This window comes from Vigna angularis, chromosome 6 (assembly GCF_016808095.1).
Source record: "Vigna angularis cultivar LongXiaoDou No.4 chromosome 6, ASM1680809v1, whole genome shotgun sequence".
NCBI lineage: Eukaryota > Viridiplantae > Streptophyta > Magnoliopsida > Fabales > Fabaceae > Vigna > Vigna angularis.
The window spans coordinates 29208354-29221627 of NC_068975.1; the positions used below are offsets into that span (position 1 = coordinate 29208354).

At 31.5% G+C, this 13274-nt stretch overlaps 1 protein-coding gene across 1 annotated transcript; it reads left to right on the forward strand.

Annotated features, from left to right (window-relative positions):
• The first annotated feature begins 1565 nt into the window (after positions 1–1565).
• Positions 1566–9912, forward strand: LOC108343134 (cell division control protein 2 homolog). The gene is made up of 8 exons (XM_017581215.2): positions 1566–1726; positions 1811–1995; positions 2487–2607; positions 3343–3516; positions 4513–4676; positions 8071–8158; positions 8240–8293; positions 9587–9912. Exons 1-8 carry the CDS (start codon positions 1718–1720, stop codon positions 9674–9676), a joined length of 885 nt encoding a protein of 294 aa, XP_017436704.1. The 5' UTR covers positions 1566–1717; the 3' UTR covers positions 9677–9912.
• Positions 9913–13274: the final 3362 nt, after the last annotated feature.

The window sequence follows — 13274 nt, forward strand, 5'->3', positions numbered from 1 at the left end:
CGAAGGATGTTAGCAATTGATTTTTTTTGAAAGAGAAAAGTACGTATACGCATACGTATTTATAGTTGAAATTCTAAATATTAGAAAAAAAACGTATAAAAAGCATGAAAAGAAATTTGACAAACAAAAAAAACTGTCATATTAGAGAAAAGAATAATATAATTTGTATTTTTTTTTGTATTTATACTTGCATAAAAACGGAGTGAAAAAACAAAGTGTTTAATAACTATTTTTTTATCTTGCTAATGAACTATTTTTGAAAATAAAAAGAGTCTAGAATAAATGAATATTTATAATTGAATTGAAGCTTTTCTAACCGTCCACAATTAATTGTGTAACTACCTCAATGGATAATGAGTATTGTTTTCCTATTTTTTTTTCTTACGATGATAATGAAAAATAATAATAATAGTAATAAATTAAATTATTAAGTAAAAAGTAAAATACATTTTTAGAAAAATAGAATTATTGAATCGATTATACTCTAGCACTTCATCGCAAATAAAGGTGAAAAAAAGGACACAGTCAGTGTAGGTAGGACTCATAAAACAAAAGACACCTAGAATAACTTAAAAGCATATAAGTGGCATTTTGTTTTTTTAGCATCCAAAGTACAACCTTACAAATATCTTGTACAGATTATTTGGGCAATGAAAAGGGATAGACAAATTTCAAGATAAATAAGCTTAAGAAACACTACAGTGTCTTTTCTAAAACAAAATTAACTTCCACTTTTAACATAAATGTTTCACTAATCAGTCTCACATAGAGATGTCTGACAGAGTCAATTCTAACTCTACAATTCACTACAATCATTGGAGAAAACAAAAGGATGATAATATTTTAACACAATTTTTGTTTATAATATTTTAACATAATATACATATAATTTTTTTTCATTGAATTTAAATATATTATTAACAAATAAATAATAAATTAGTAAAAATTAACACAACGTTAAGCAATTGACTTTAAACCTAACTTAATCCTACGACACCAACTAATAAAGTAAGATTCTTCCAACATATCACACGATTCGATAACGATTCAAAAGGTGAATTTTAAATCTAATTCAATCCCACAAAATCGACTTATAAAGTGAGGTTTACATCTACTTATCTATTATAAATTGACTTTATTTCTAATTAATATGAACTTCCAACACACAATATATTAAAATATTATAAAAAAATTAATATTAAAAAATATTTTTCTAAAATGGATAATGATACTACCCATATGTTATTTTTTCATTAAATTTAGAATAAATCAATACAATAATAAATTAATAAAAAATAACGTGTATAATATAAAAATTCAAGCAGAATTGAATTTTGAATTCTTTGAATAACAAGAGAAAAAAAACTGACCAATGGATGAAAAGGTCGTCATATGACTTGTCATTTTCAATAACATTTTTATAATTATGATATTAAGTATATTTTTATTACGGTTCATTCCTTCTTTTAAAAATAATGAAATATTATAAATATGTTAAAGAATATTATGTGATGTGTTCGCGGGTAGTGTATACAATTTGTAAATAGTTAAAAGAAAAGCATTAAACAAAAAAAAGAGGGAAAAGGGTAGGGGAGGAAAGAGAAGAAAGAGTTGAGAAGAGTGAAAGGGAGAGAGAGAGAGAAGAAGTGACAAGAGTGGAGTGTGCGTGAGAGAGTGACTGCAAAACGCTCCACCCTTGTTTCTTCTCAGATCTTCCATGGAACAGGTTTGGGGTTAAGCAATGCATCGATTTTTCGTTCTTCACTTTCCGTTCACAATTTCTGCGTTAATTTCGGTTTTCATTTTGCAGTACGAGAAGGTGGAGAAGATAGGGGAGGGAACATACGGCGTCGTTTACAAGGCTCGTGACCGCGTCACCAATGAGACCATCGCTCTTAAGAAGATTCGCCTCGAGCAGGAAGACGAGGGGGTTCCCAGCACCGCCATTCGTGAGATTTCGCTCCTCAAAGAGATGCAGCATAGGAACATTGTTAGGTATTCGCCGTTTACTTGGCTTTTTTCGTTCCAATGCAGTGTCTCCTTATTGATGCTCAAATTGGAGGGCTTATAGTGCTGTTGCCGCGTGCTGTTTGTTGTGATTTTGTGTTTTTGCTTAGCCTCGGAGTTTTTAGCTTCTGAAGTTTAATCAATGAAGGAGGTGCTTTCATGTTGTTGATTGGAGGTGTACTGTGTAGGGCTTGGATTGGTGGAACAATTGATAACCTGTTTTTGATAGTTTGGTCCATTCCGTTGTTTATTTTGGTGGACTGGTTGTTGTGTTTAGTTTTTACAATATGTCAGCATTTTATTTTTTACTCATGCTTTTGGTCTTTCTTAATTCCAACAGTGTTTGTACAGCTTTGTGTGGCCTGGCAGCTTTGAAAACGTCTATGTTAATGTTGCTTTGATATGTGCTATTCTTAATCTCATTCTTCCTCTTAGTCAATTCGTTATTGAGTTGTGCTTTGTGGATGCGTGGATGATAGGTTGCAGGATGTAGTGCACAGTGAGAAGCGATTGTATCTGGTTTTCGAGTATCTGGACTTGGATCTAAAGAAACACATGGATTCATCTCCAGAGTTTGTGAAAGATCCACGGCAAGTAAAAGTGAGTGGCTCATGTGGTTTTCTTTAATTTTGGTAACCTGAGTTATAATTGTGAGAGTGGGCAAGGGTTCTAATCTGCAAGCATATATTGTCTTGTTCTTCCATAAATCAAATGAAGACAATATGAGAATTATTGATGATCAATAACCTTGTGGTTAGCTACTTAATTTGAGCTTGTGAAATCAAATACATGTATAAACATACTGTGAGTCTCATGGTTTTTGTAGATTATCTTTCATTACTTGATTGATACGATGTTGTTCTTCAAAGCTTCCTATTTCAGAAAATGAATGATCCGTTGATTAAGATTTTCCTTTTGGATTTTGGTTGGACCTGTCCACAGTTTGCTAACTAGTTGCTCAAATTTGAATATTATATTGAGTAGTTGGTTAACAGAGAGCTTTACTGTGTTGGTTCAGGTTAATTCTGCTTGGAAATTAAGATTCTGCACTGAGATGCAGCTATCATGTATTTCATTGGTTTTGGCTTCTTTATTGTCTGTGTGACAGCCGGCCTGCTATCCGAGTCTGATTATTTGTTTAGTTAAGATGTTATGTATGATGTTCCCATTACCTTACCTTCTCACTCTTTGTAGGTTAGATTATGATTAAATGTTCCCAACTTAAATCAATAATGTACAATCTATTTAGTCACGGATTCTATAAGGAGATACTAATTTTGGTGAAAATACCAATTTGGATTTGGAATTTGAATTCTTTAATGATCCTTTCTGTAGATGTTCCTCTATCAAATTCTCTGTGGCATTGCTTACTGCCATTCGCACAGAGTTCTTCATCGAGATTTGAAACCACAGAATTTGTTGATAGATCGTCGTACAAATTCCTTAAAACTTGCAGATTTTGGATTGGCTAGGGCATTTGGCATTCCTGTCAGGACATTTACTCATGAGGTTTGTGTGCTACCTTATACGTGCTTCTCATGCAAATAATAAAAAAAATTAAATAATGGGTTTTCGCATGAGAAAATGATATGCCCTTATGCTGTGTTCTAAAGTTGCATCTTTTGGAACTCTGAACGTTGTTGGAAATCTTATTTCCTTGTCATGCTGAAGCTACATGACTTATCTTGAAGACTATCTTTTGTAGTTTGATATTTCTTCTCTTGTGCTAAAAACCATATTTCAGCCTTTGTTGCTGCCCTGGGGTGACGTTGTTTGTGTGTCCACTATATATTATGCAAGATCGTGTACAATGGTGGTCGGTAATCCAGGTCTTGACCCCATTTAGTGGGAACAAGACTGTTGTTGTTTATGTTCCCTTTAATGTATTTGTTAATTGAATGGTTCTTTGAGACCTTACTTGAATTTAACCTTGGGATGGTTCTCTACAAATTGAGTTTTCCTCATAATTTTTTAAATTTAGCGTTTGGTAAATTGCTTGTCTTTGAGAATGCTGAAAGGTCATTGTTCAGTGGCAGCATTTTTGCAATCCTGAAAGATCATTTGTCAGTTGTCACTTTCAAATAATCCACTAAGTTGGTATTCATAGAATGTTTCTTTTCACTGTATGTTAATTGAATTTTTCATATATTGAACTTATACATATAGTAAGTTCCACTGTAAATAGTAATCAAGAATGCTAGCATGATTGCTCTCTGATTTTTTCTTTACACTTTGAATATACTGGCCACATTTTATAATTATTCATTGAGTTGAGTGTTTTCTCAATGGGTAGATCAAACTGCTTCAGCTGAAAGGCCTCAGTTTGATTCCAACCAATGGTTGTGTCATGCCTCGATCCTTCCCCTAAACTTTTGTTGATTGAAAACTAATGTGGTTATTTATTTTTTGAATTAAAAAGTAAAGTTATTTAATAGAAGATTATGTGTATGAATCAATTTTGTGGAAAGGTATTATAGTAGTAGATCGTTTGGTAATTGTTTGTAGGTGGTGACATTATGGTACAGAGCTCCAGAAATATTGCTTGGGTCTCGTCATTATTCTACCCCAGTTGATGTTTGGTCAGTGGGATGTATATTTGCAGAGATGGTAAACCGACGACCTCTATTCCCTGGGGACTCTGAGATTGATGAATTATTTAAAATATTCAGGTGATTATCTAGCAACCTTAAATTTGTCTCTAGACGTTTTAAACTGGCATTTTTTAAGTATTTATACTGGATTTGGTTGAAGAATCTTAATACTCTTTGGTACATCTATTTGGAGAAGGGGTAAGTTTACTCATGCATACATATGCACACACACTCATACGTATTCTTGTTTATACGTGAAATTTAAATGTTTTTTGATGTGTTGGTGACAGTTTGACTAGTGTCCTTGAAAAGTCAGTCTTCAGTTTTGATAGTTATTGAATTATCTAACACATTTATTGTGTGGTATCAGTCTTTCTCTTCTGCTTGTTTGATTCCATTTATCTTTTCTTTCTCTGAATCTTAAAGCTCCACCCCTCACAAAATTCTACAATCTATAAATAAACTAGTAAAAGGCAACAAAAAAAGGATGTCCTGTCTCTTTTTGATATTTAATTACTTTGGTTTAGAGTTGATTCAGTGAGATCAGTTGGATATTAGGTAAAAACTGGAAATGACAGCAGATTTGTTTGTTTTTTGGTCACAGTTTATGTAGAATGCACCTAGGGCACAATTTTTTGGTTCAGTGTTTCTCTCTTGTAAGCTTCTGTCTGTTTTTGGTGTTGACGTACCAACTTCAATTATGCTTCTATTGCATGACCAGATATCGGCTGGTGTTTTTTTTCTCGACATTTTCCTCTGTTTTGGCCTGGACAGCCTCAGCAACCTCACCACAATCCCATTTGCTTCTATTGTACCTTTCATAGATAAGGGGTGACATAAGCTAGAGATTAGTGGGTTGGGTCATATTAGTTTTCCTCCCTTCTTTCTATTTGGATTCTAGGGCAGTTTGTGTCCAATGGTCTTTTTTGTTTATGTAAAACATAGTATATAATATAATCAACTAAAGAATAAGAATAAAATTATAATAATATTAAAAATGTAAAAAAATATTCAAAGCATGTTAGGCATATAAGTCAGGTTTGCAAAAGAGGGAAAATAACAGAATGATTATGTGACACGCTAAGAGAGTGGGGAGGGTGATATGGGAATAGGGCAGTGGGGCCAAAAGGGAAAGAGAAAATGGGTGTAAGGAGGGAGGGTGCCCAAATGAAAGGGGGAATTATTCTGAGGTTTAGGGTGGAAATTTTTTAGTAGAGGCTGGCTTGTCATCATCTAGGTGTTGTTTTTACATGCTTTGTTTCTATTTCATATTTATAATTCTTAATCAATTACTGTTCCTCTGTTTGATTTCTGTAATTCCATTTTACAGAGGAATTTCTTATCAGTGATACATACTAGTACCGGCCTAGCTATTTCTCTTCTTTAATACCTTGGTTCCTATGAAAACATAATAGATAATATGAGCAACTAAAAAAAATATAATAGTTGTAAAAAATTTAAAAAGATATTTATAGAATAATATTTAAACTTTATTGTTATTTTAATAATTTTCATATTAAGTAAGCTCTAATAAGTATACAATTTGAGTTTACGAAGCCTTCAGTAGTTCACATAAAAACTTGATTTCTACAACCTTGCCTTTGAGACCTTTGACCAGGTTTGAGTCAATGTTTTGGATAGCTGTGCATAGCGACCCACTCGCAAAAAGCTGGTATGATAGCTTATAGTGGACAATTTCTATTTCAAAATTTTTATTAGCTCATAGTATATACTATCTGAGCATGAATTCTCAAATAAAAAAAAATTATTCAAATTTAACAACATTCATAACTAGCCATAAAAAGTAGGAGGTGTGTTTTAAACAAAACATAGAAGTAAAGACTAACAAAAATCGAAAACATTGTAGGTAGGAATTATCACTCATCATGTTCTAAACTAAAGACATTTTTATCATTACGCTGTTAAATCTACAGATTTCAATTTTGGAAATCAAAAATCCCTTTGAAAATAGTCCTAATAATGTCTCTATTCTATGGTTTTTCGGAATCAACAAAGTGCTTTCTGTAGTGGCTGTTGCGGTCACTTGTTCAGGCGCTATTTGGTTTGTTATGTGATAGGTCTTGGAAGATTTATGTCAGAAAAAATAAACAGAACAGTGTGTCTGGTCTCCATTTGGCTGCGGGTAATTTACAGTTTCTTCACATTTCCATGACATTCTTTTGCAGCTTGCTTGTATTGCAATGCTAGATTTGAATTATCAGCAACTTGTAATGGAGGGATAAAGGATAGTATGGTAGTTTGGTGCCTTGTACTTAATGACACATAATAATATAATGTTAATTCCTAATCTGCATTATGTTCTTGTTAATGCTTTCTTTAAATTCTATTCATTGATTTTTTTTTTATAATTAAAAGGAAAAGCTGGCCAAGTATTTAATGTAGATAAACGTGAAAATACTGCTATCAGAGTTATATTATGAAGTACCGTTGGTTTCCTATACTGACATTAGGGGTCATAAACCATGCAAATATATGATGCTGCAAATGCTTGGGTCTATCAGATCCAACATAAGGCACCTAGGATAGACCAATTGGTGAAGAAAGTGGGAAAAAACTTGGCAAAGTTGATGTTGAATTGTAACAAGGATCTGTGATTAATCTGGGACGACTCAATTCTGCATATTCAGTAATTAACATTAACTTATCCTTAAGATAAAATGCTAACTTCGGTATAGGTGAATAACAGATCGTAAGGGTTTGTTTGGTTTAAGGAAACATGTACAATTGTCATTTTCTGTTTTACAACTAACAACTATCATTTTGTTTTTCACTTGTTTCTTGCTTTCAATGTTTGTACAAGAAACAGTGGAAAACAAAATTGATAGTTTTCCTTATATGGAAGCATTTTGTTTCAAATATTATGGGTGACCGACTTTTCTTAATTTCTTTTTGAAAAAGAAGTTAAACTAAAACAATTTTTTATTGATAGGAGTGATTATGATTATTACATTTGAACTGATGGAAAATTGGCAATTCTGTTAAATTTGTATAATCTCAATATATTCAAATTCTTCTTTTGGTAAGGTAATGGAGATGGAGAAAAAGAGAGACCTTTCCTGTTTTTGATTTTGGTTCCTGCAGTTGAGGGAAGTGTTTGAGGAAATATTAGAAATTTGAGATACCCGTATAAAGTCTCCCATCTTTATTTAGTGTTTATCCTATAAGGATAACAAAGGAATTTTTAATCTGTGTACTTTTTTAATTTAGCTATTGAGCAAATTAAGTATGTTTTGAATTTGATATCTTTAACGGTACTATCATAACTATCATAACCTGTTAATAGATTTAAAAAATGGCAAACATAGTCAAATAAATATATGCTTCCAATCCCCTCAACCGAGTAATCAAAGCTTCATATATATATATATATATATATATATATATATATATATATATATGTATATGTGTGTGTATACTAATATGTATTTACTTATTGTTCCTTATATGAAAGAATATTGGGTACACCAAATGAAGAAACATGGCCTGGAGTTACTGCATTACCGGATTTTAAATCAACATTTCCCAAATGGCCACCTAAGGTAATTATGACTCACTTTAACCTGGATTAAATGCTTTGTTCTTCATCCAGTAAGAATTGAACCTTATTTTTTACTTTTCAGGATTTAGCAACTGTGGTTCCAAATCTTGATGCAGCGGGTCTTAATCTTCTTTCTGTAAGTACAAGATGTGATATAGTATTCTTTTTCCATGGCGTTATTAAAAATAGTGCAAATAAGTATATATAGTTCAACTGCTACCAGCCTCAGTTTCTAAGGCTGGGTTGTGGCGATGTTATCCAGAGGTTCAATTCTCCACTACATTATCTTACACTCCTTCTCCCAAGTACTCATGCCTCTAATATATCCATAGAAAAGGTAATCTACTCTGTATAAATGGGACTGAAAGAAATAATTGTGCTTTCCCTTACTAATTATGGGAGTACTAGCGATTCTGTTGAAAAAAACCAAGATGAGAAATTGATTCAAAAGAACTAATACACGACCAAGTATTCGATAGTAGTCACCTACACCCTCACTAGGTTACGTTAACATAGCCAATACTTAGCAAAGTGATAACTGATTGTATGCAGCTTAGAAATCAAGGTATTTGATAAGTTCTAATGGGTATATTTGGCGATTTCGGTTTATTATATTTCCTAGTTATTACTATCTAATAAGACCCTTAATTTATAAGTGTTTTCAATAGTTCCATTGGGAAGATCCCATTACTAACTAGTGCAAGGGCCGACACTTTCAGCCATTAGATATTTTGTTGTTTTGTCATCAACGAGAATTTTCATCTAAAATTTACTAATGGTTATATTCATCCTTATTCTTCTTTTTCTCTCGATCGGTTCTAATAAGTAATTCATTTTAGCGGTTATATTAGATTTATAGAAAATGAAGGGTAAGGATGAGGAATATCTTTCTTTTGAGTAAGTTGATACCTCTTGTAATTTTTATTTTCTTACAAAACACGTTACTGTTGAAAACTCTTCAATACATGTTTCCCAGCATTCCCTTCGGTAATATTTAAAAATAGTAATTGAGTTGAAAGCAGAGGAAGAAGAGAGAGATTTATCCTTGTTTTTCTCGTTAATCTTAAAGGGAGATGCTTGTAAATGACCGTTGAGTCTCTTGTTTTCCTTTTGAACATATCTGGCTCCATGGCTGGTTTAGGCACCAGCTGTATGGTGGGATTATTATTATTATATAAGAACCGATGTCCAGTATTTGATTTATCATGTAATAATGACATGAAAGATTTCATGACATTTGTCCACTAATAATTTTTCCTCAATCCTCTATAATAATCCATTCTTGCATTTCTATTAGTTTTCTTGATTTCAGATACTATCATCCTTTTTGGCTCCCGGGGTATTTCTAATATTTGGTTTCCTGTGACGCTTTATCGTATGTACCATCGTCAATTGTATTCTCTGATAAAAAATGTCTATTGCATTCCAGAGTATGCTATGCTTGGATCCCAGCAAAAGAATTACTGCCAGGATCGCTGTGGAGCATGAATACTTCAAAGACATTAAATTTGTACCCTGATTCCATATCTTCATGGAAAACGTGTTTATAGTAATATTTTGTGCAGAATTTATGGGTTTTGACTCTGCGAGAAATGCGTGCTGTCTTTTGCTATTTCTTCAGGACTTGGGAGTTGGGAGTGGGTCATATTTCCATTTTTTGTCCTACAGAATATTTGAGAATCAACTTGAGTGTGATCATACTGCATTTTACATTTCCCTTTGTCCAGTCAATGCAATGCACCAGTTAAGTTTTCAGTTTGCCTGTCATGTGTGATGCTGCTGCTTGCTTAATGCAGAAGAAGCGCGAAGAAATCATTTGTTGATTGATAAGATTAGTTTCATTTGTTTTTTACCAACCCATTAACTTATCTGATGAAACTTATTTGCCCGTGTAGCAGGAATAATATCGTTGTGCCCTATTTAGACATTATCTAAAAGTTGAACAAGGAAAATCCATGACAGCTTTCAAAGATCAAGTTTTCCAAACGTAGTTATTTAATGTCAACATCTAGGTCTAGTAAATGAGTTTTTTATTAGTTCTAATGAATGGAGTCTTGCAACCATATAAAATAATAAATTGAATCCATTAAATGTAATGCATGTCTTTTGATGTCAATACTACTAAACCTTATCTCATTTTGCTTATAGTAAGACCAACATAAGGATTATATTAAATAGCGAAAAAAGAATTGTACACATTTCTTTTAAATATATTAAAGTAAATGAGCTTTGAGTTTAAATAATAATTTGACAATAAAAAAACTGAGGTTCTCGACCCGCCCTTTGTAATGTAGTTAGGAATTAATTCATTTTGTTAAGATTAGTTCTAGTTCACTCAAATCGAACCATCACATTCATTTTAAGTTACATTGTATTTTACAAATTTTGCTTCAACTAATTTTATAAACAGCTTACACTTTTATGTTCTTTTTTATATGCACTTTACCTTTTAATTATAGAACATTAACTTATTTATTATAACTAAATGCTAATTCAATATGTATAAATATGTTTTCGTTAACCATACATAATGCTAGGTAGCTTGATTTAATGGAATTTGGAAATTTTCACTAAGTTTTTAACAATGATATTTTACTGAATCTTGAAATTATTGATTTTGATATTTTAAAATATATAAAAAAATATTAACATATTTTGAACGCGTGAGAAAAGCAATACCGAAACCTCGTTAAAAGAATCTGAACTCAAGTTAAAGATCCTAATGACGAGGATATACCTAGAATACAGGGAGAAACGGAGCGGAGGATATAAATGTCACCGTCATAGTTGAAGATTTCAACAACTCTACGGTCGCGACTTTGGATCGATGACAATCAGGTGCCACGACGGAGGCTCCAGTGCTCCGGGGCTCTTCTATCGAATTACTTGTTACTTAACCTTGTGTATGAAATCTGTGTATTTTTAATAATGTATTCTAATACTTGATTTAAAAAACACTGTAGTATCTGTAAGAGGCTTCATAGATTCACAGAATCCATCTACAACGGTTTTCATTCCACCGAAGGACAACGCGCGACTTTTGATGTAAATGTGGTTGAGTTCAATATATATACAACGAGGATTGAAAAGATGTCACGAAATGGCTACACAATGTGAGCAAATATATGGTGGGTCACACTCTGATGTTTCAATGGGGGCATCAATCAAGTCAAATAGAAACCAGAATTGGTGGATAAGATCATGCTATATTTTCATGTCTTCTCATATTCTTTATTCTGCCAAAAACAATGATAACAGTTTCTGATTCAAGAATTTGGAGAACCTGCACTTTCAAATCCCCCGTGACCAATTCTCGCATGTGGTTTGAATTTTATGTTCTTTGGCAATGTTTACACATGTTTTCATCTTTCTGTCTTCTCTGGTTTGTAATATTCATCTATATGTTGTAGGAATGTTTCTTGATAACTATGTTGTCACAAATACGAAGGTTTTCTATTCAATCTCAATTCGCCTTGCTCCTAAAAGATACAAAATTGTGATCATATAATAAGATAAAAGATCTATAAATATTAAGTTTTTAAGTTTCTTATATGATCAGACTCACCTCTCATTAATATAATATTTGGATTAAATCGTGCAGAGAATCATGTACTTGCACTGCTACCATGCTTTTACTACTGCACTATACCAAACAAGCTTAAATATTGTCTTCAACATCCTCGATTTTCTGATACTACCGCTTCACACAAATTTAAAAAGTTTGAAGACTCCATACTCTGTCACTTTAAGAATCTTCTGTCTCTTTCTATTGTATGAATTTTTGCAGTATATCAAAAGCTTTATAGTTAAATTGTTGCACAGAATCAGGTATGAGCAATGCGATCAGATATGAAATCCGCATACAAGGCATAAAGTTGTCTAAACATTTTCACATAGTGCAGCAAAATATGATGTTACATAAATATATACAGTTACATATATCTTCTCTTTTTTTTTTCAAAAAAGAAGGAAAAAGACCTTATACTTCAAATCATTGAGAAAAAAAAGAGTGAAGAATTCTATATCATTTACTTCGGTGATTACAAATATAATACAAAAGGGAAGGAAAGAGAATGAAATATAGAAGTCAAAGAATGGAAAGTAGTGTTTATTTAAATGATTGGAAATAGAGTGAAGACAAGTGCAAATAAATAGAAAGATTTATATCGAATTGTTTCGATTCAAAAAATAGTTATAAATATAAAATAAAAGAATTGCATTGCTACCTTTTCATCTTTTAGAAATTTAAATTAAATTATTTTAATGAAATTGTTGCTAGAATATTTTTCACGACTTAACGAATTCATCTACCTTTTAACCCTTTATTTAAATATTCAAGTTTTTATAAAACTAAGTTTGATAAAAAAAATTTGTGTAAAAAGATATTTTTCTTTAAGACGGTGCAACACTACCTTACATTAACTTTTCTCTTTAACTATTTTCTTTTAAGCCAATATAGGTTTGGTGCTTTTGATTGTGGGCCTAACATAGCTTGATAAGTCTTTTTCTGCCACTTCTTTTCTATAATTTATTTGGTTGTTATTGTCTGGTTTTGTCAAAACTTAAAATGAATAATATTGAGTTCGAATAACAATAAACAAGATAATAATCATATTCATTTCAACTTAATTTTATTAACTTACAACTTTTAGCAAGTTTAGAAATCGTGAATTTGACTCAACTCGAAATAAAGGACTAAGTTCATCTTACTAACTCATTTAAAATATAAATTTTTTAAATATTAAAATATTAAAATAATTAGTCATTTAAATCTTAAATCTAAAACAAATATCATTGCAGCATGTAATTGAATAAAAGTCGCCAAATATTTAAAAATGAGAAATAATAATCATAATATGTACATTTTTTAATATTTTAAATATTTTTTAAATAAATATTCCAATTCATAAGTTATCTATTTAATTTGGGATGAGTGAAGCTTTATGACTCCTCTTGAAATGTAATTTAGATAAATTAATTTGAACTAATTTAATTTAAGTAGATTCAAGTGACTAGTGGTAACATTACTGAAAAAAAAATTATTAAATCGGTTCTGAAATATATATTAAATCAGTTTTCTCGATGTAATATGTCTTAGATATATTATATTAATTGTA

Excerpts from the sequence above, each read along its gene's own strand:
- LOC108343134 (XM_017581215.2), top strand. Across the intron at positions 3,517-4,512 it reads TCAGGACATTTACTCATGAG|GTGGTGACATTATGGTACAG; the intron begins GTTTGTGTGCTA and ends AATTGTTTGTAG. Across the intron at positions 8,159-8,239 it reads TTCCCAAATGGCCACCTAAG|GATTTAGCAACTGTGGTTCC; the intron begins GTAATTATGACT and ends TTTACTTTTCAG.